Source organism: Catharus ustulatus, chromosome 1, assembly GCF_009819885.2.
Source record: "Catharus ustulatus isolate bCatUst1 chromosome 1, bCatUst1.pri.v2, whole genome shotgun sequence".
Taxonomy (NCBI): domain Eukaryota; kingdom Metazoa; phylum Chordata; class Aves; order Passeriformes; family Turdidae; genus Catharus; species Catharus ustulatus.
In genome coordinates, this window is record NC_046221.1 from 21,094,547 (window position 1) to 21,118,059 (window position 23,513).

The 23,513-nt window shown below is 39.5% G+C and overlaps 1 protein-coding gene across 1 annotated transcript in view; it reads left to right on the top strand.

The window, feature by feature from the left end:
- Window positions 1–23,513, top strand: part of CUBN (cubilin) — a 152,972-nt gene that overhangs the window by 27,588 nt on the left and 101,871 nt on the right. The window contains exons 17-26 of the mRNA XM_033076268.1: window positions 1,084–1,240; window positions 1,998–2,176; window positions 2,671–2,833; window positions 3,067–3,283; window positions 4,337–4,467; window positions 13,368–13,554; window positions 16,924–17,084; window positions 17,622–17,803; window positions 18,463–18,619; window positions 20,987–21,174. Coding sequence (XP_032932159.1) covers window positions 1,084–1,240; window positions 1,998–2,176; window positions 2,671–2,833; window positions 3,067–3,283; window positions 4,337–4,467; window positions 13,368–13,554; window positions 16,924–17,084; window positions 17,622–17,803; window positions 18,463–18,619; window positions 20,987–21,174 — 1,722 coding nt within the window. The remainder of the gene's footprint in view (window positions 1–1,083; window positions 1,241–1,997; window positions 2,177–2,670; window positions 2,834–3,066; window positions 3,284–4,336; window positions 4,468–13,367; window positions 13,555–16,923; window positions 17,085–17,621; window positions 17,804–18,462; window positions 18,620–20,986; window positions 21,175–23,513) is intronic.

Genomic DNA, 23,513 nt, shown 5'->3' on the forward strand with positions numbered 1-23,513 from the left:
ATGCATTTAAAAGCAGTTCCATCTGCATCAACCACAACCACTTTTACAGCAGAAAAAAGGCGTTTTGTTTTTGGGAGAATCTTTGGGACAAAAAATTGTGTTTTGTTGTTTTTTTTTTCTTGGGTGGAGAGCAGAAAAACTGTTTTTTGAAGCTGAGGTTGTTGTTGCCCACTTGAAATGAGATGGGCACCTCAGAGATATATCAGGGCTCTGCCTGGATCCCTGGATGTAGCTATTCTTTCTTACGCATGGAGTATCGATTGAGGGCTTGAAGTTTTGAGGTACAAATACCTCCTTCCCATCTACTCCTCTTCATAATCAGCATTTATAATCAACTTCAGGGAAAATATATAAGATACATTTGTCCTTTGATTAGCAAATTGATTGAGGTCAGTAGAAAGGCAGTGCAGAAGGTAGAAGCTGGATTCCCTGATATAGCCTCATTGCAATTATCATGCATTGAACCCTTCCGGCAAAGGAGTGAAAAGATGTTTGTGTGCTTCTTTACTGCTTTAGGGTCTTGGAGTTGAATCTCCTGTTAGTGAGCTGTCTGCCTGCATTGATGTATGGGTGTGATGGGGCAGATGCTTGTTCTGGAGAAATGCCATTGAAAAATCACTGGAAACTTCATGGCCAGAGCAAGAAAATAAAAAATACCCTTTTAATCCCCAGCAGATTTTAGTGCTGGCAAAAATTTCACAGCTATCATTGGTGAGCACCCTACTTGTCTCTTTCATACTAAAGGTGTCTCTTTTGGAAACATAGGCCAAATGTGTTTGTGCTAAATACTGTGCTCAATAGTGCTACAACTGTGGTTCATAGAGAAGATAATTTCATCCTAATGTCCTGGGGCAGCAGCATGTGTTAGTGTCTTCTGTGCTGATCATCTGATTGTTCCTTTTAGCTCTCGTAAGACCCATGCTTGTGCCAGTTACTGTGACAGCTCCTTGCCCCTCTCATAAACACATAAAACAGTTACTCCTTTTGTTATGTAGCAGCTGTGGGGAGATTATAGTTTTATCTGGATATCAGATCCCAATGCTTTTATGATCTAACATTTTCTTTCCTCTTTTTGATGACTAGGTTCGAGATGGTGACAGTGAGACATCTCCTCTTATTAGAAAAATCTGTAGTAATACAGTCATGTCTGCAATCACTTCTACCAGCAATGGTCTCTGGATCAAATTCAAGTCTGATGCTTCTGTGCAAAGAACTAGCTTCAGGGCTATTTATCAAGTTGGTAAGAGGAACTGGTCCTTTGCACAGTGAATTTACTTGTAATTTGGACACTTTCAGCCATTTCCATGATATATTATTCATATAATAGGTTAAACACAAACTTCAAAAGAAAGGACAGAAGAGTCAGTTTATTTATTTAAAAAGATGTCTGCAGTAGGTTTGCTGTAGGCACTTCTAGCAAGTTTGGAAATGCCCTTTGTCGCTTCTGACCTTGAGATTACCTCAGATGGTTACAGCATGGTGCTAATAACAGCAGGGTTGTGGGTTTGATCCTCATATGGGCCAGTCATTGAAGAGTTGAACTCAATGATCCTTGTGGGTCCCTTCCAACTCAGAATATTCTGTGATATGACACTAATGATTCTATGATATGATACTAGTGATGTGTCACTTGCATACCAAAGATGTTATAGCTTCAATTCTACCTGTATCTTTTTACTTTCATTTTACTTGTCTTTAAGTTCTTAACCACCAACAAGCCTATCTGTGTCTGTGAAACAAATGAGTCAAATCCATTAGTTTTCATGGGCACAGTTCAGTCTTCTGTACAAGCATGCTTATGCTATACTTACAGTAATTTTTTCTATTAAATATGTTCACTTGAGTGATCTGTAGTACCTGCTGTAATATAATAGTTTAGGGTTTAGGGTTGGTTTTATTCTAATTTCATAGTGTTACTTGATACATATCATACATCATTATGATACATTCCTTGAAATCATTCATCACAAGTACTGATTCTTGGTGTCTCTTGGCAGCCTGTGGAGGTTCCTTGTTTGGAGCAGGCACAATTCATTCACCTTATTACCCCAGGATGTCTCCTCACCCAAAGACCTGTGAGTGGACCATTTCCCAGCTAGCTACCAAAGTGGTGATTCTTAACTTCACTGACTTTGACATTCGAAATGCAACCACTTGTGATTCAGACTACATCGAGGTAAAGAACAACACACGTACTATAAACAGTAGATATGTATCTGCAAGTTCCTTCTAATACACATCTCCACCAAAGCAGAAGTTCTTGTCAGGCACACAGTCCTTCCAGCAGCCACAAAAGCTTTTCCAGGTTCATAATGGGATCCCAAAGCTTTTCTTGGTTCTCCAAAGATGTTATGACTTTTGATAATCAGAGGCAAGTATCAGGGCTTTTTTAAACAGGTAGGCCTGATTTGGGAGGTTTATGTGCCATGTACTGCTGAGGGTGTAAGATCTCATCTTTTCTGCATCTGACATACATTGTGTGGGATAATGCTTCTCTGGCAGGCATTTTATGGTTGTATTTTATGTGCCTGTAGTAGAAATCACACTGAAGAAGGAGTAGGGTTGACTTCCTAAGGCTCTCTTTTATACAGTTCTTATTAATTACTTTATGCTTAATACTTGAATGTAATAGAAATTTTTATAGGATATTTTGAATACACTGTTCTTCAGGTCAGAGATGGCAACAATGGAGACTCTCCTGTTTTGGGGAAATACTGTGGTACAGCTGTACCCTCTAGAGTGCAATCCACACGGAACAATCTCTATATCAAATTCAGAGCTTCCTCACTAACCAACCTCGGCTTCAGAGCTCAGTACTGGCCATTAGATACAGGTAAAGACTGTTTTGCTGTTTTCTGTGTAGAGTGTTTTCCCACTAACTGAAAACAACTGGCAATCAATTTTAGGATGATGTGATTGGAGATAAATTCTTAATCATTTACCATGTAGTATACATCAGGGAAGAAAGACTATGAAATTTCAGAAAGAAAAGTAGCCAATTTTGTAAGTGTCTAAATGTTTTTTTTATAAACATATCATGTAACCTGATGTTTTCAATCTCTGCAGTATGTGGAGAGACTCTCACTGGCCCATCAGGAACAATTACAAGTCCTGGTTATCCAGTTGTGTACCCACATGGGATTAACTGTACCTGGATTATCAACGTTCAACCTGGCTACTTTATCCGCCTGACATTCACTTCATTTAACTTGGCATTTCACTATAGTTGCAGAAACGATTATCTTGAAATATATGACAACAGCACTCTGCAAAAATTGGGGAGGTAAATATGTCCATTAGCCTACAGATCTGTGTTATTGTGAAGTGAGCACTGTTCTGTAGGTCTTGACATTCAATTTGCTTCTTTAAGTTTTATGTATACATTATTTTCTCTTCATTATAGCACCAATAGCAGCAATTTCTCTGCTAGGATAGCAAAGGCAGCTTGCTACTTGGCCAATATAATGTATTGGGAGAAACTAAGTTGTGTCAAGAGAAAAGCTCTTTTAAGGACAGGTTTTTTAGCTAGCTTTGTCCCAGTCCATTAACATTTTGATTTATGGAAAATAAATTGAAAAGCATTAACATATTTCTGCCCAGAAAAGACAGGATTTTAAAGACTTGCACAAGTGAAAGAAACATTACTTAAAAGGCTGTACATTTGGATATCCACAAAAACTAGATCACAGCCTGCATTTTATGGGATTTAGTTTTCATTTTCTTTTGAAACATGATTTTATCTTAGGGAAGAATATTTTCTTTTATTCCACATTTCCAACTGGTATATATATACAAGGTTTTCTTGCTGCCCTATTCAAGAATTCAAGAACATTTGAATTACTTGGGAATAGTATCCAGCTGCAACTATAGACTGTAAAATAGTTGGCTAACAGGGCAGTATTTTGGAAAGTAAGGAGCAAATAACTCTCATAATGAAGAGCATTTTGCAATCTTAGTGTTTGGCCAGCCACTCTGACTCCTACAAAATAACAGAGTATGTTGTAGGTACAGGACAGTATAAATTCAATAAGAATTTGACCACTTTATATAAGTCAGAGTTTCTTTTCTGATTTTGCCACTCTTTAGATTTGTACCCTTGTACATGTAGTGTGCTATACTACATATATAGTAGTATACATATATATATTTGTATATACTTGTATATGTAGTGTACTACTTAGTCCCATGATACAGGGTATATGCCTGGGATCTGTGTCATCCAAAGGAAAAGAATTGTGTAGCTATTCAAACTTCACATGAAAGCTGAGTTCTCTTTCAGTGATACAAATGCTTTATAAAGTATTGCCATTCAATTTGGGGTATCTTTTTGCTGCAGATACTGTGGAAGATCAATTCCACCATCTCTCACTAGTGGTGGCAATATGATGACGTTGTTCTTCATGACAGATCACAGTGTTGCAACTGAGGGCTTCTCAGCTAATTATATCTCCCTGGATGCATCCAAAGGTAATATGTCAGTCTGTTCATTATGCAAATTAAATGTTTTCAGCTGTCACTGTAAATAACCACTACAAAAAACAGAAACATTATTTTCTGTGTTGCCAGAAGACTTCCTGGTGCCTCTTCTACTCCTTTTTATTCATTCTGCTTTATTCAAAAGCTTTTTACTCCCTAGGAAGGCAGAAAGCAATTTCTGTAAGCAGCACTGTTGCTTTCTTTTAAAATTCAGTAAGAGCTGACATGGCAGAACTGCGTGAATTATTTAGGAAAAGTATTTTCTGAATTTTCTTTGTCCTTTTTAAACTGTGTATGTGTGATCTAGGAAACTTAGTGATCGTGGACAACTCACTTGAATGGGAGACTCTTGGATGCCATAAAAAATTAATTTAGTCTCTGTAAGGTTCAATATTGTTGGTGGGTAGAGAAAGGTCAGTTAGGATGAAATTCGATAAAGCAGCAAAATAACCTGAAAGCTCAAGCGATTTTTTCATCACAACAGAGTGCAACATTTCTGTCTCCACCAGAGTTCAAGGCTCCTGTTATGTATTAAATCCCTTCTTTAAGTGTTTTCTAAATGGCCAAGGCTTACATCAGTGAGATAAAGGAAGAATGACTGCTCATTCTCTCCATTCTCTTCTCTTTTGCACATTAGGAGAAATTTTTTTCACAGAAAGGGTGGTTAAACATTGGAATGGACTGCCCAGGGAGGTGGTGGAATCACCATCCCTGGATGTGTTCAAGAAACAACTGGCCATGGTACATAGTGCTATGGAAGGTAGAGGGACAGGGTCTACCTAGCAGAATTAAATCACAGAAGAGACAAAGTAGCATAAAGGAAAAAAAGTAAAAATGAGAATGTGTTTGTAGCTGGCATGTTTGTTATCCATCACTAACCAGTTCCTATGTGGTTTCTGTGTGTGAGTGCAGACTAAAAGGGATTTGTTAGATGAATACCAGGAATTCATAGTACTCATCGATGCAGCCATGGCTGCATATGCATATGCTATGGCTGTTCATTGTGTGCTCTTAGTTTCTTTAATTTTCCTAATTCCTGAATTTATTCAACCTGTTCAAAAGCAGCAAATTTTCCAATTCCTAACTGCTTTCTTGGTGACATCTTGGGAAAATTGGCTATTATTTTATCTCTCAAGCCTGTGTATAGGCAGGACCACTACAGATTTTGCTACTGTGGTTTTATTCACTAGCAGATAACTTACAAATCCATGGAAACCATTTCCTCAGCTGTCTTCATTTATATTCGAGTTATCTTGCATTGAAACCAAAAAGCCAGTAGAAACAATAAAGATTTAATGAGAACTATTTCAAGGAGGAAATTTCTATTCTTAGAAAGTAATAGGCAAAAAAAACCCAAGTTCTACTTTTAAAAATCTTTCCAGGAAAACTGTAGTTTGAAATCTGAATTCTTACTAGTGAGAAATTGTGAAATTATCATCCTTATAAAGTCTTTTTTTAGCCTTTGTTTGCAACTGCAAACTAAGCCTTCTGTAAATATCATTGTTGCTTTTTAATGTGAAATTTTTTCCTTTTAACTCACCTCAGATTACTATGTCATGGTGGATTGATTCTTTCCTAAATATTCTTATAGCAACTTTTCTCAGAGTCCATCAGATCAAAGTATTCTTTACTCTACATTAATCTGTATTTCTGTCTCTGTTGTAACCATATCTGTTTCTGTGGGTGTGTTAGTCATTTCAGTGCTGTCCAGTTTCACAGTTCTGCCTCCTCTTTTCTGTATCCCCCCTTACCACCACCATGGTGATTGGCTTTTCTCATCTTTCATACAAAGCATTGCAATATGTGTCCTTTGGAGTTCAACTACATCAGTGCTGTCCCTGGAATGTTTTCAAACAATGCCTTAAAAATGCACATCTGCTGTCTTTCAGTGCTTTTAACAACTAGAGAATATGTTTACGTGAAATAAGTGCTATGTAATATCTTAATCCAAACTCTATATTTATTTTCCCATAATGAACACTAATATCTTTAATATTCTTCAGCCAATCTGTGCTAACTCTCCATTTATTCTCACTCTCTGAATGATCTCTAGAATAAATGCTTTTTAATTTCAACCACTACAGCTTGTATAAATATGGCAAAGAGGGAAATAGCTACGGAAACTAAGAGTAATAAATTTACAGAGAGGCTGAAACTATGATTTGGTTTTTTTAAAAAAGATATGTCTTTTGGTCCAGTACAAACATAGCAGTACCATAAAGTTTTCATAAATACCAGAGAGCTAAAATTCATTTTTTATTAAGAATAAATTATTTTGAAATTTCTGTGACCTGAGAGAAGGCAAACATCTATGTGTATGGGGATTTTGCTGTGAGAAGCAACTCCTCGCTTCCCTGAAGTCATGTAGTTTAGTTTTCCCACTGTGAGATGTTTAGGTCTGATCTTCAGCTCATGTATATCCAGTTACACTAAGGTAGCAAATTGCTAAATATAATAATGTCTGAGAGATATACTAAAACTATGATTTTTTTTTCTTTACATCTGCTGCTAATTTAGATTTTTTCTACTAAAGAAAATATGGTTCTAATAATGTTTCTTGTGCAATAAGAATTCTTCATATTTTTCAGTTGTGTTTTCTTAGCCAGCTAGAGCATAACCAGTATCAGAACTTGTCAAAGATGTTCTGCTTCATATTAAACATTTCAATAGTCTTTTGCCTGGAGTTATTTCAGAGAGAATGAGCTATTGAAAACATGGACAAGACTGTCCCCCCCATGCCAAATAAACTGGAGTTAAAAAAAAGAAGGATATGTAGGAGTGAACTTTTTCTAATGTAAAATGAAACTAATTTTCTTCTCCATGCGTCTTGCTAAACAATGTTTTTGTTAGCATGGCTTATCTATAATATGTTAAATACTTGAAAAGTATCCTGAAAAGAATAAAAGGCAAAGCTATATTTCCTGTTAAAAAAAAAATGTATGCCACAAGACGCAGCCATGGCCATGGCCCATAAAGTGAAAACAATTGTTTTAGCAGTCTGCCAGCTAGTAGCTGTGAATAGCTCATGTAGCAGCAATACAGATGGAAATCTTTTAGTCAGACATGCCCACACGACACTAATTTTAAAATGTGTATCACCCACTTCAACTATAGGTACCTTGGATTCTTAGTTCTTTGCCATCCTTCTGTCATTTAAAAGGGAAAGTCACAAGAACATAAGGTAATGTTTTGATTTGTTTCAGAGTCCAGGTCTCAACTGCCATCTAGATGAATGTCACAAAAGCCATGTAAGTGTTATGGTAGATTTTAGGGTTGTCTTCTGCCAATTTTGGCTGATCACATCACAAATAACCCATGTAAAAATATTGAAAAGTCTTTAAAAGAGTTTAGTCTTTCCTGGAACTTTTGTGCAGGGTCTTGGTAGATACAGGGGCATAGTTTTCCCATATGAATACCACTGGAGTCAGCTAATTTTTTTTCCCCTCAACTTCTTCACAAATAAGTGGGAATTCATCTGTTTTTGGTGGTGTGTTTGGTTGGTTTGGTGGTTGGTTTTCTGTTTGTTCAAGGCTTTTAAAATTTGTTTATTTCTTTAGAGATGCTTCACATCAATCTTTCTGCTGGGAAAAGTTAGCCACAACAAGATTTTTAGCAGATTGACTTCCTGATAGACTTTTTATTCCTGTTCTGTTTCTGGCTTTGGTGAAAGATAATTTTCCTCATTATCATCTTGAATTGTGAATATTATTTATCAAGATGTGTAATCTGTTTTTAAATAGCTTCATTATGGATTATATGTTAGTTACAATGACTATTTGGAGAAGCCAGAGTTCGAGAAGGATGAGGAAAGAGAAAAAGTCTGTGAATCCATAAACTTAGAAGTGCACCTGAAAGTGTAGCATAGATTTGTGTGTCTTCTTCCTTGATAGCTGAGTACAAGTTGAGATCTTCATTCCCATCTTTGGGACTTAACCCAGTAATTATTAGGAGTATGATGCCTGGCTTTGGTCTTCAGCTGAACGAGCAATGACGAGAATGGAAAGTAATGTCTGACAAATAGGTGTGTGCAGAGATGTACAGAGAATGGTTGAATAAGGTTGAGTTAAGACAGAAAAAAAAGCTGATGTCCAATATGTGTCTGGGGCATCTGCTCAGCTCACCCCAAGTCTCAGGAAAAAGGCTCAACTGGCTGGCACGTGGCAGTGTGTTAGGCTGCTGTAACTTGGCAGCATTTGATCAGGGTGTTAGTCTGCCTATAAAAGCCAAAATATGTGAGTACAACTCCACAGTATGTGTGTTTAGGTGTAAATCAGCTGAAGGCAGGTGGAGAATCTTTTTGAACCATTGGACTCAGTATTTTGAGGAAGTTTGGGTCTAACATGCTACCAAAGACCTTTTTGTGCCTCCTTAGTAAAATTCAAGCCTGTTAGCATCTGCCAGCAAAAAGTAACAGAAGGCCCTGAAGAGGCATATATGCTTCATGTGATAGTTCCATCTTTTTTTTTTCTAAAGATGTATAGTACTACATAAAGAGTGAATAGTTAGGGATCCCAGTTTTTCTTTGGTACAGTGAGATTGAAAGAAAAATCCCATGTTACATACTGCACTATCGCTTGATTTTTGATTAACTAGGATTGTGGCAAGTGATTGGTATCATTTTAGGGAAGAAAACATGAATATACAGTAATTTCACGAATACAAGCCGCACCAATTTGACCAAAATTTTGGTGGAAACCCGGAAGTGCGGCTAATATTCCGGGGCGGCTAATCTATTAACAAAATTCTAAAAGCTGCCAACACGGAAGTGAGAGCCCGCGGCAGCCCCAAGCCAAGCTGGAGCCCGGCCGGCCCCGGCAGAGGTGGGAAAGCCTGGCAGAGGCGGGGCCAGCAGTGTGGGGGGCGGGCGGCAGAGCCTGAGCCAGCAGGGCGGGGCAGGGAGGGCGGCAGAGCCTGAGCCAGCATGGCGGGGGAGCCCGGGAGAACTGGGGCTAGCAGTGCAGGGGAGCATGGCAGAAGCAGGAAGGCCGGCGGGTGGGGCTGCCTGGCAGCGGGGGAAGCCCAGCAGAATCGGGGCCAGCAGCGTGGGGGAGCCCGGCGATGCGGGGGCCTGCAGTGCCGGCCAGGGCGAGGAAACGCGGCGGCGGTGCAGACGGGAGGGGGCAGCCGGCGAGCCTGGTGGTGGCGGCGGCAGCCCTGCCGGCGGGGCGAGCGAAAGCGGCGCTCGCGAAAGCGGCGCTCGGCGAGCGAAAGCGGCGCTCGCGAAAGCGCCGCTCGGCGAGCGAAGCGAAAGCGCCGCTCGCGAAAGCGCCGCGGGGCGGGCGCGGCGCGGGGCGGGCGAAAGCGGCAGCGGGGCGGGCGGCGAGCCCGGCGGCGGCAGCCCTGCCAGCCGGGCGAGCGAACGCGGCAGCGGGGCGGTGCTGACGGGAGAGGGGGGCCAGCGAGCCCGGCGGCGGCGGCAGCACCACCCGGCCAGCCCCGCCGAGCCGTGGCGCTGAGCTGGGCCACCCGGCCCCGTCGGCAACCATGAGTGGGCCGAGCCTTCCTGGCCCCGCCCCGAGCCAGTAAAGCCCGCTATGCCGCGATCCTGTTACTAATTGGCCAATTTGTGAAAGCTGCGCACGGATTCTCGCGACGAACGAAAGTGCGGCTAATATTCGGGGTGCGGCTTATCTATTGACAAAGACAGCAACATTGTCGAGGCACCGGGGGTGCGGCTTATAATCCGTGCGGCTTGTATTCGTGAAACTACTGTAATTTTCTACATTATGCATGATTGCATGAGTGAGTAGTACAAAACCTGGCATTTTTCTCTGCTATTGGCTATTACAGTGGGTTACTGCCATTTATGGAGATTTTTTCAGAAAAGCTAACACAGTACTAAAATCAGAAGGCTGGGCAAAGCAAGATGTGTGATTGTCCTCAACAATTGCCTCCTTCTGTTTTTCATGAGCTGTAATAAGTGTCTTCCAACTAAGCTGAATTCGTGTTTTTTTTCCAGACTTATAATAATCATGGATACTATTAGACTGCATTCTGAACTTTGGCAAAGGAGTCAAAGTACTTTTTTTTCCTGCTAACTTTACTAAGTGTTCACTGGAGGGTCTGTTATTGCCCTAGCACACCCACAAATGTTAGTGAGATGAATGCTAAAGGGGAGTGCCAGCTCTCCTGCTGAAAGTAGAACACTATGAATTAATCCAGTTACCAGGAAAGAGTTGGCTTTCAAAAACATAGGTTCATCTGTGCTTTTCTAAATCCTCATAGCAGCCAGCATATTCCATCTATACTTGGATTTATTTCACTGTAGCCAGAAGTCTAATATTTATAAGGCAGTCACTGTTCCATCTTCTGTATTTATTATCCCTTAGCTCATAAAGAAGATTGTTAAGTGAAATATAAAGCAGTATAGAGCATCCAGTTTAAAACAGCACACTTGGGATAGAAGTTTCTGTCTGGGCTCCTCCCAGGAAGAAAAACTTTGGTGAGGGAGGGAACCTGAACAATTATGTGGAAATTGTTATTAAAAGGGCTGATTAAAAAAAATTGGCTTCTGTAGTAATAATTTTACTGTCAGGGTTCTTATCTAGTACACCAGTTTTCATATTCTACAGGTTGAAAGCTATCCCTCTGAAAGCAGGAGGAAAAAATTAGTTAAAAATAAGTAACCTAAGAAATATACACACATTTTCTTTTATTTTTTTACTGCTTTGTGGTCTGTTAGGAAAACTTGGGTCACATTTCTAAGTCAGATTTCTAACCCTTCAGTGAGCATTCTCAAGAAAGCATATGACTTGAGGATCTGGGGTTTGATGATAAGCCCTACATATCACAGAACACCATGGGAGCTGGCAGCATAGCCAGGGCATTATAAGGATTTACAAAGCAGCACAAGGCTCTTATGGTGACCAGGACTAACCTGTTTGTTGTGTGCATACATTAAAGTATATCAAGTATGGAACACATAAATTACTACAATTCTAGATAAAGACTTTCATAGATAATGATTTTGGGTAAACTAGTGCATGAAACCTTTTTGATTTGTCAATACCAAAGCACAAGCAAATGGCAGAAAGCTATTGACCTTTTCCTATGTCCCGTTTCTCTGTTCTCCCTGTGATGAATTAGGAACATGAATCTGGGAGCTACTTTGGGACTATTTATCCCACAGAAGATGTTTGCAACACAGACTTTCCAGGTGACCCAAAATGCAAAATAACACCATTAAAAATACACCATTAAAGCAAAAATGTTTTAGTAGTTAGAATGCTTAGAGAGTAAACATGGAAGTGGCCAACTTTAGACACAAAGGGCCTGAAGTGTATAGCTCCATCCCTTCCCCCTAAAATGTTATGCAATTAAAGAGTTAATCATAAACATTGCTACACTGCAGCTGTGCCATGTCAGAAAGCAGATCTCAGAGATCTGTGGCAATTAGCTTAAATGAGTGTAGTTGGACATAATATTTTGCTTGCTCTCTCAGTTCTATTTATAATTAGTCTAAACCTGCCTATTTGGTAGGAACTATTTAATTTCTTATATTTGCAACCTGTAGGATGTGAAATGGGGAAATGGAGGCCAGAATGAATCCCCAGGGTCATCAAAATTTTATGCTACTCTCCTTGTCCTTTTTTTTTTTTTTTTAGCTAAAAGTTACATAATGTGGAACCCTCCTTAAATTAATCAAAATTTATCTTAAGAACCAGTAGACTGTTTTCTTCTTTCTGCATCTGTAATGCTGATTGTATCATTGCTCTAGAAACTCACTTCCTAATAGAAACTTTCTCCATAGAATATTTCTATGTGTCTGTACTCATGGACATTTTTTAACTTCAGAACTTGTCCTGTCATTGGGAATGTGTTCTGTTTTTCCTTTCTTCATGCTTCTTGATGTTTATCTGCACTTGCTAAGCCAACATGTTCAGCTCTTCTAGTGTCTCTTACATACCAATCTACTAATTTCCTGCTATCTCCACAACCTCTTACTTGTTCTCATTTGATTTTCCGAACATCATGGTTATCCACATTTTTCCAGGTGATGTCACCTGCACATGCCTTGTGCAGTGGCATCAGAATTTCCTGTTTTGCCTGAAAACACCTGACACAGTTCACATTTCTTCTTGCCCTTTTTGCAGCCATATCACAAACTTTACTCATTGACTGTGATCAACTAATAGACAACAATTCTTCTTTCCAAAAAAAGTTTCATACTATTCTATAGGAAATATTTTATTCCTAGTCTTTGTGTTTTGAAAAGGGGATCTTTTTAATTATTGCTTAGGCTCTACCTCAGCATTAGTCCACACTATTTTCTTTTTCCCAGCTCATACATTGCTCACAAAAAAAAAAAAAATTAAATATAAGACTTATAAGACTTAAGTAAAACTCTCGTGTCCTCAAATTCTGAGGATTATACCGCTTTTCAGCTTATTGTCACTTATGGCCCAGAAAATGGGAAAAGAAATTTAGATATAAAATCCCCTCTAACAGGTTTGACCATGGGGAATGTTGAAAACTATGTAGCTTCTCCTCATAGCTATAAATTATATTTGGTTTCCATCACTACTACTTTTCAGAAATTCCGGGGTCCTACCTTTTGTGTTCAGCAAGACATCCCTTTCAGTTTCCTCTCTCTGCTTACTTGGGCTTTAGGACAAAGCCATCTAGGCAGCTGAAACTGCTTTTATGTTACCTATTTATTAGAGACACAGTGTTCTGGTAAGAGCTGAACAAATCAACTCAAATGTAAGAAATCCCATGAAACAGCTGGACTCTGGTTTTAGTTTATACTGTTGACATTCAGCAGTAAGAAGTGTCCAGGAAGAGTTATAATGCACAGGATGTTTGCTCCTCTGCCTGTTGAAAATAGAAATTTCCTGTTAACTTAGCAGACATGTGACATTAATTCATCTTTGTTTCTTTTCTTTTTAAAGCTTGCTCGCACAACTACACTTCTGAAACGGGCGTGCTAACATCTCCAAACTACCCCAGTAACTACCCTGTCCGGACTGAGTGCATCTACACCATCACAGTGGGAATGAACAGACAGATTGTGCTGAGCTTCACCAACTTCACCTTGGAAGGGAATAAACGCTGTACAGAGGATTATATAGAAATCAGGCAAGGCTAATTCTTTCTCTTGTCCTTAGTACTGATTAATATGTATGTTGTCCAAACCCACTTCAGCATGTTCAGAATCTTTAGTTTTAACTATACACATTACTGTCAGTGTGGGAAAGGGACTTAGAGAGCTTTCAAGGCTTCCTCCTCTCATCCAGCTTTGTTGTCAGCTTTCCCACTTGATAAATTCCAGTTCTGAGAGCAAATGGAGTGTGTAGACTGTGTTCCCATGCACTGCATTTGGGTTGTTTTCCTTAGTGCAGAAACAAAGAGTTTTATTGTCTGTTTTGTGACATATTCTCTGTGATATTCGAAGAGCCGTGGCAATTAAGTGAAGTTCCAGGTAACTGGAAAAGGGGAAACATTGTACCCATTCTTAAAAAGGGTAAAAAAGAGCACCCTGGAACTGTTGACCTGTCTGCCTCACATCTGTGCCTGGGTGTATCATGGAACAGATCCCCCTAGAAGCTCTGCTAAGGCACATGGAATACAGGGAGGTGGCTGGAGACAGCCAGCATGACTTCACCAAGGGCATTCTTGACCAACCTAGTGGTCTTCTGTGATGGAAGGACAGTGGATGAGTGAACAGCTACAGATGTCATTTGTGTGACTTCTGTAAAGCTTTTGACACAGTACGCCACAACATATTTCTCACTAAATTGGAGAGATATGGATTGGATGGGCGGATGGAATTGATTGGATTGCCACATCCAGAGGGTAGTGGTCAATGGCTTGATGTGCAGATGGAGACCTCTGACAAGTGATCCTTCAGGAGTCTGTACTGGGATCAAGTTATTAAAAATCTTTATTAATGACATAGACAGTAGGTTCAACAAGGCCAAGTACAAGGTCCTGCTCCTGGTTTGGAGCAACACTCTCTATCAATAGAGACTCAGGAGTGAACAGATCAAGATCTGCCCAGTGGAGAAGGACTTGAGGGTGGATGAAAAATTAGAGAGGGTCTGGCAATGTACCCTTGCAGCCCAGAAAGCCACCTGAATCCTGGGCTGCATCAAAAGCAGCGTGGGCTGCAGGCCAAGGGAGGTGATTCTGGCTCTCTGCTCTGCCCTGGTGAGAGAAACCCCACCTGGAGTGCTGCATCCCGCTGTGGGCCCCCCAGCATAAGGACACAGACCTCTGGGAGCAAGTTCAAAGGAGGACCATGAAGACAATCCGAGGACTGCAGCACTCTCAAATGAAGGCAGGTTAAGAGAGTTTGGATTGCTCAGAAGAAATTTTTTCAATGAGGAGAGTGAGGCACAGGAACAGGTTGCCCACAAAGGCAGCTGATGCCCCAACCCTGGAAATGTTCAGGGTCAGGCTGGATGAAGCTCTGAGCAACCTGATCTAGTTGAAGATATCCCTGTTTGTTGCAGAGTTGGGTGCCATAGATGACTTCCAACCCAAACTTTCTATATTCTGTTCTATGTTTATAGTCTTTAGAGAGCAGCCACTCTAGGAGGTAATGAGGGGAGCATGTAAATAATCTGCTATTTCTATACTGGCATGACTAGTAAACTTAGGATACTAACCTAGTGATTCTAGGGAATTTTACAGGACAGAGACAAATAGAAGGAATATTTGCAGGAAGGTTACCTGCTTACAGTACAGCAGCACCAAGTGCATATCCTTTCTGCTGTGTGGCTGCAGATGGATTTGCAATTTGCAGTGTTGGTGCACCCATTCCTGTCCTCATGAGCCAGCTCTCTGGGTGGACCATTATCTGCAGAATGCAGTGTGTTTTTTCAGTCTGAGCATGCTAAGAGTTTCCATTACCTCACTGAGCACCATGATAAAGGTCATCCTGAATGTTATACCAGATATTCTGTATGAGTTATTCCTTGGTAACTAGTATCTTCTTTTTAAAACCAAACAAAAATCTGCTTGCTGAAGTTGCAATATTGAGATTCTGAATTCCAGCTGAATTATCTGGGGTTTTTAGCTGTACATAGAAACTGGAAAAAGTTATGAAAACCTAAAAAGCTTTTTCAATATTTTCTAAGTAAAGTATTAAATTTATTTTTCTTTTTAAAACAACAATCTGAAATTAAATTTAATCTAACTTTATTTTAACAATTAACACTTTAATTTGGAGTGGTCCAAATTGTCAACAGGGTGATCTTTTTCACTTTTTCACCTTAGGAACTGAAAACATTTATTTATAGCATAAATCTAACTCTGTTTTCACTGTAAAGAATTCAGCAGCATTAAACAGGTTTTAAGATATGGACAGAACATAAGTGCAACTCAGCACATTTCTGCTGCCATAACTGGATTTTTAGAATGTCTCTTCAAACCTGATACTGTTAAATGGGGTAGCTACATAAGTCTTAGGTGAAGTGCCACTCTCATTTCTTGTCCTGAGATGTCCTCTGATAAAGTGCATTCAGTCAACTCAGAAAGTTGCATCTGACCACAGCTGCAGAGGTCAAGATGCAAGAGAGAGGAGGTTCTGGCACATTTCTTCAGCTGCCAGTAACAGGAGATAGCAGCAAGGAGTTTAAGCTGGGAGGATGACAAGAAAACAGAGTGGCAAAGGCTAAGTAGAAATTTTTCTCAAAAGCAGCTGTAAACCTGGGAATATGCAATTGAAAGTATTATTGTCCACTTAAAAAGCATCATAGGAAGATCACACCCATATATAGATATAAATTATCTGTTATTGTCCTACTGACCTGTAGGTTGTTTGTAGCATGAAAGTGCTTAAAGACAAGGTCAGGAAGCAATTGATAAGCAGGTTGCCACACTCTTTTTTATTCCCACAGGGCATGTGCAGGAGGCAAAACAGAACATCAGCTGTGAATCCTGATTACAGTATTAAAACATGTTACTGAAATTATTACTTTATTTAAAAACAGGAAAATAAGTGGTTGTAGAACCAATTCTGAAGACTAAGAAAATATTCCAAAACATGCATCACATCATGAAATTGTGAAATGAATTCAGAAATGAATTCGCATTTGTGTGGTGGCAACTAAGCAGTTTTTTAAAAATAAGTCAGCTCATCTAGGCTAAACAGTGAAGAGAGAAAATTACTACTTCAAATTAGGAGATTACCTTTGGCTGCCCCGATGATTGCCACCTTATAGAATATAGAGAATATAGTCTACCTGAGACACTTGTCCACCTTGTCATTGTGCTGACACACTCAGGCTGCTGAGATGAGTGACATACCCAGCAAGCAGGTGGTTGTGGTAGGACTTATTACTGCAAGTAGCAAGACTCAGTATTTGGTAGCAGCATGTCTGTTGCAGAGGAAGAACCAGCACTAGTCTTTCCCAGGCCTGAGAGAATCACAAGATTTTTGATTTGCTAGCCTTTCTCATGGTATCTCTCTTTGACCAAAGGATTTCTTCTTTACCATTCTAGAGATGGAGGCTATGAAACTTCTCCTCCTCTTGGAAAGTACTGTGGTACAGATCTGCCTCCTGTTATAATCTCTCATGGTAACAAGCTGTGGATAAAGTTTGTAAGTGACATATTTGGCACAAGACAGGGATTTTCAGCAGAGTGGGATGGTACCTCTTCAGGTAAAATGACTGCATCAAGTATAGAATTATTTTACACATCTTGTTTTTGATTGTATAAATACTTTTGTTTGTATTTAATTTCTCACCTTTTCCCCCACAATTTTTCTGTTTCCAGTCTTCTAAAGTCTGTCTGTTAATGATATACTGACATATATGCATGCTGTTAAGATCAAGGATATTTCTTGATCCTTGGGCTTTCTTTTTTGCCACAGAGAAGAGCATACTATTCCCTAGATATACAGTAGCATAAATTTTCTGTTATGTTTAGGAAAGCAGTAATTAAGAATTTAATGAAGACGTTTCTAATTTCTAATCCTTCTCTGTCAGTAGCACCCTTCAAATTAGATTGTTAATGCTTTTATTTGCTATGGGCTCTCTTCTGCTTACAACATTTATGGCTGAATGCAGATTTTTGGGGCATTACTGAAGATGTTCAGGGCATGTGAAGGAGGTCAGTAGTGAGAATCACACACACCAGGTTTAATTGTCTGATCTTCTCATTGTTAAATGTTGGTTTGCATTCTCTGCCATTTTCAGGTTGTGGTGGGACTTTCACAACAGCTTCTGGCATCTTCATGTCTCCCAACTACCCTATGCCATATTACCACAATTCAGAGTGCTACTGGCTGTTCAAAGGAAGCCGAGGAAGTCCATTTGAAATCCAGTTTGAGCAGTTCCATCTGGAATATCACCCAAAGTGCAACTTCGATTATCTCGCGGTAGGTGCCCTGTGACACTTTGCTTCACAGGAGGCAGATGAGTATGCTGAGTACAAGGGCCAGGAAAAACACAGGGCCTTGGTTTTCAAATGTTCCTAAGTGAACAGACTCAGGATAGGAAAGCTCCATATTGATGTGCTACCTTCATCTCATGGAGCCATGAGAGCCAAGGCAGCAGTGTCTGTACAGCTGCTGGTAAGAACAGTGTTTATGTCTAGAAAGAAAGAATCTGATAGATAGAAACAAGACCTGTCTGTATCTTTTAAATTTTCTGTGTTTTGAACAGTATGCTTTCTTAGTAAATTGCATGGAACAAAGCACAATGGTGTCAATAACCATATTGTTAATCCCAAATTTCATATCTGAATTGTTGCAAAAATTATTTGAATATTTCTAATGAAGTTGAAATGGAGTCCTATGTTCCCCTCTTGGTGACTAAGCCCCTAAAAACCCACTAGTATTCAGTTACTAGCTTCCTGTTTTTGCTTGTTTCTGAAATGCCTGCCAGGCTTCCTCTGAGCAGAAATGGAATTTAACCTCTTGTATACCCAGTAACATTTCCCTAAGCAGACATTTGTCAGGGAGAAATTATTCAGATTTTTAATGTCATCAAATTTATTATATTTTCATTTTTCTTTTTTGTTTTTGTTGTTTTTTAGCTATATGATGGCAACAGCAGCAATGCTAAACAGCTAGGTAAATTTTGTGGGGATCAGATACCACAAACAATCCATTCCAGTGGAGACAGAGTATATGCAAAACTAAGGACAGACTACAATCTGCAAGGTGGAGGTTTCTTAGCCAAGTACAGACAGGGTAAGTAAAGGAAGATGAGATGTTTCTAAAGCTCATGTTGTTGTGAAACTGCTTGCAGCCCACGATCTTACATATTTATCAGCACTGTAGAATGTATAGAGCATACCAACAACCCAGATTTTCTGTTCTGGTACAAAATTGTAGAACAAAGAGAGCTAAACTTATCTGCCCGTCTACCTGTGTTGGAAATCTCCTCCTTAGGAGAACAATAGTAAGGGGGTCCTATTTCTCTTACCTGCACAAGTAGCACTTACCACTCCAGATTTACTCAGAAAAGCAAGTGCTGGAAGTCCGTAATAGGGTGGATTTGACTGTTCTTGCTCTTCTGCTCCTTCAGCTTCCTGAATTTTTAAAAGAGAAGGCAGATACAGCAAGACTGTCTGATCTTAGAGCTAATTTTGGGACAGGATGACAAAGGATAATTTTCTTTCTGTCAGCCAGATTAAATCATTGTGGATGCTTGGGATAATTTAGCCTATCAAGAACATTTTTTAAAGTTTCATTGTTTAATATCTTGTGGTGAGGGTAATACTTTTCTTGCAAATATTATTTTTTAAAATAGTATACCCCAGAAATATCAAAATAATAGCATTTGGAGAAAAATACAAGAAGACACATGACAAAGTTATTTTATTCCCAGTCATAATCTGAATATAGTCCTGGTGTTTACTTTTCTATTTATACAGGTTTTATTTTTTTTATGGATAAATGCACATCAGAAGATAAGTAATTTCATCACATACAAAGTGATTTGCAAGCATCGTTATGTCCTCTAAATATGACATGCCCAAGTGACAAGGATTGTTGTAGTTTATAGACATGAAGTCATCCTAGGTTTGGACAATAGTAAATGGATCATGAAAAGACAGAGCTGTTCATCCATGCATAACACATACAGTAATTAGAAGAGTGAGGGAGCCTTGGCTCCCTCATTCCTTACAGATATCATTACACATTCATCTACCATGTACTTTTCAGACTGCAGTGTCAAGAGGATATATTAGAAAAGGTTCCCCTTGCCTTTCATTAATTAAACAGAAAGAGCACTTTCAAAGCACTCAGATGTAGAACCTGAGCCATCAGATAATGTGATTTACATTCATATTTAATTCCTGAAGATGCATTGGAGAAAGCTTTTAAAGGCTTGCCCAAAAGCTAAAATTGTGTAGGCAGTATGTTGTAAAATAAGGATGCTTAGATACCAGATATATTTACATGTACATGAAAGAAATTTAATGATTAATTGGAAACTGTTGCAAAGGAAAACATGGTATCAAGTTACCATTCAAAGGCACCTTTGTGCCTGATATGTTTCTAATAAAATTCTGATGGCAGGGGGTAGCAGATTTTACCCATCTTGAATTCTTCAAAACCCACTTTGTGCTCTTCATCCTGCCCTTTCAAAAAGTCATATGCTTCAGTGTAGCTTTGCAGGCAAGCTCCACTCCACCTGACCCTGACCTTCAGCTGTATCCCAAGCATTTTGAAATATTGAAAACACAGACCTTTAAATCGTTTGGATAGAATAAAAAAATGTGCTGGAGGTAGGTGTGCTATCCATGGTGACAGACAATAGAACAGTATGCAAGTGAATCTCAGCTATTTCAAACACTGCAGATTTGCAAAACCAAACAGCCTGGTCTGCTCCCTGCCTCCTGCCCATTTTCCTGTGCATTAATTACACTGGTCTGCTCCCAGTTGGATGCTCTCTCCAGACAAGGGATTGCCCACACTGATAATTTTTGTCTTTAGGAGAAGGTGGATACAGAAAAATGAGACTCACTGGCCTAATGCCATAATTTGAATTTTGTTCTTTATCTAGTTTAGTTTATTTTCATTTTCTCTGCACTTCAAGGAAAGCTCTTATTATCCCAGGTGAGTGTCAAGTTCTTAAGCTAGGATGCTATTGAATGTCTCACAAGGAAAATCATGGCTCCTTTCAAAAAAATTTCATTATCACATCCTCTTCCTGGGGCTAGAAAGCCTAATACTAGTAGTGTGCTTTCCATTGATTATTTTAGCCAGGGATCATAATTTTTACTAGTTAGCCAAAATAAACCACTTTTATCTGTTAGTTAATATTTGTTGAGCACCTTCCCAAATTGTTTCAAATTGCAGGGTACATTTCTAAAGGAAGCCATAATAATGCTGAAAGATTCAAGTTTGAATAGTCAAAATTTTGGTTGAAACATATAAAATATGTTCTTCAATACGTCACCATTCTCTTTTTTCATTGCTTCTGTAATCTGAATAAAAATATTTCTCACCTTGTAATGCTATCAGTAACTTCAATTAGTAATCTTTGAGATATTGAATTAATAACTGTACAAAAATAATCAAAATAATCTATTACCACTTTTTTTTCAGTTTGCCATGATGTGCTGACTGTTAATCGTAGCCATGGCATATTGGAAAGTTTAAATTATCCAAATAATTACCCATTAAATGAGCACTGCAACTGGACTATCCAAACCACCAAGGGGAACACTCTCAACTATAGCTTCACAGCCTTTGATTTAGAAGGTGGATCTGACTGTGATCGTGACTTCTTGAAGGTATGTGCCCACATTCTAGAAACAAGAAAAATCAAGTCTTTAAGAATAAAGAAAAAGAATAAGATTGCAGAAGAACAAGGGGAAATTTATCTTATCTAAATGTTACTACTAAAGCTCAAGCATTATGTCCAAACTGTTTAGCCCTGTTTTCTCAGTGATCAGTAGGGAGTGAAGCATTGCTACCTTAAGGCAGGTGTGTGCCTCTGACAGGGTGAATCACTCCCAGGTGCCTAGGTTTGGTACAGTCTCACTTCCCCCTTAGATGAGATGCCCTGGCTTTTATGGGAAAAGTGAGATGTCATGATTCCAGCTTCATGCAAGGAAGGGGAAATCCTGAGATTAGTAAATGGAAAAAGGCAGTGAGCCCAATTATTTTCCTCTTGTTTTTATCTGAGAAGGCGTGAAGAATGTTCAAAAACTTTGATAAATGTCTACATTTCTAAAGAGAGGGTTGCTGTGTCTCCTGTTTATACTTTTCATAATTCATCTGCATCGTTAAAGGGACTAAAACAAAATTAATGCACCTACAAACAAAATGTGACATTTTTAGGCAAATGAAGCCATAGAGTCCATTGAAAACCAAGTACCCTTTATTTTCATTTCCTCCAAAAAAAATTACAAGGACAAAAAAATTTTTTCTCAAAATTTTGTAAGAAAACAGAAATGTTAATTTCTCTCAATTTTGTACTTCGTACTGTAGCATGTAGAGGGTAGTCATGTGGATTATATTCTCCTGCCTACAATTTTGCCATTATGCTGGACTAATTCACCCTTCAGATCTCACCCTTGTACAGGATGCCAGCATGTAGCCTCTGTGCTCCACTTAGGTTTTTGCACAAGAGAACTGACATTTAGAGAAACTTTAGAGAAGACTACTTACAGCCAGGGAAAGGACTATGAAATAGTACCTGTATTTCTGGGGGTATTTACACCTGGGTATTGCAGAAGGTTCAGCAACAGCCTGGTTGGTGGCCTAATCTGTTCCTTCTAGATGTCCTCCCTCACTCCCTCTGCCTCATTACTATGGCAGCTTTCACAGCTCAACATTGGTAGTAAATTGGGAAAAGTGATGTTCTTCCAGCTTTCTTCTCTCTGTGGCCAGGAATGGAAAGAAAGAATAGACATGTAAAGAAAACAAACAAGGGAGCACTGTATTGAGAACTAACTATTAAGCCCTGGGGTTTTTTTTGTGAGGAGGCTGAAAAAGAAATATTGGAGCCAAGTGGAGAGGCCAGATGCCTAAGGCCTTGACCCATGGAAAGCAGGAGCCCTGCACACAGTAACAAGCCTGTGAGGAGCAAGAAACTTGCCAGAAGACACTATTCTAGACATAAGTCAAGGGTGGAGGAATAGTGCCAGGGGCAAGGACCTGATCCAAAGCACTTAAAAGAACAGAAATAAAACATACTGGAGACAGGAGCACTCTTTGCTTAGCAATTTTTCAGTGCTTTCAATCAAAGAAAATACAGACTGAAAGAGGTATAAAAAAAGAAAAAACAGGAAAATAAAGTCATGGAAGTGTGCTAAGGAGGCTTTTATTCGCAATTCATGTAACGTTACTTACAAATCTTTCTCCAAATGCCATTAAGAAATGCCACTTGGAAAAGATGTTCTCATTTGGTTGTTGCATGCTGCACAAATGTGTGCCATAGTGTAAAAAGAGAGCCAGGGAATTGAACAGTGTTTGCTCCCACCCTGCATCTTGCGAAAGGGGAAATATTGGCAAGGCTGGGAATGGGCTGTGGTGTAGGGGAAAGGGGGAATCATCTGGAACAAGTGTACAGTTCACTTTCTAAGCAGACTGTAGATATTTGGGACTTTTCTGTTTGAAATCCATGTGCAGTCTGATACTGTTGCAAATTTGGGAAAAAACCGATAATTAAAAGAAACCTCATACGCATCAGCTAAAATAAATTATTTTTCTGTCACTTGTCAGTTTTGAGATTCCTATATTGCAGCAAGGTCTGAGAGGGGGAAGATCTGATGCTCTTGATGAGTATAATAGAGACATAAACCTGTTCACTATAGCCTAAGCAGGTGATGCAGGGACCATATGCCAGAGTCCCTCCCCATTGTCTTGAAGGAAATGGGAAGCTGCTGCTCAGACACTTTCCATGTAGCTACACTCATGAACCAGAGCAGCCACTGGTGCTGATCAAGTGCTTTTTCCCTGGGAGCTTTTAAGTGTCCCTTTCCCCATCTGGTTTTGGGTTTGTGGCAGCAGCTCTCCCACCTCAGGCCCTTACAGCAGATAGCAACACTCTCTTTGTCTTCTTAGCTCTGTGGCAGCTCTGACAGTAGCAGCATGTTGCTCCATGACAGCTAGCAGATGGCAGGCT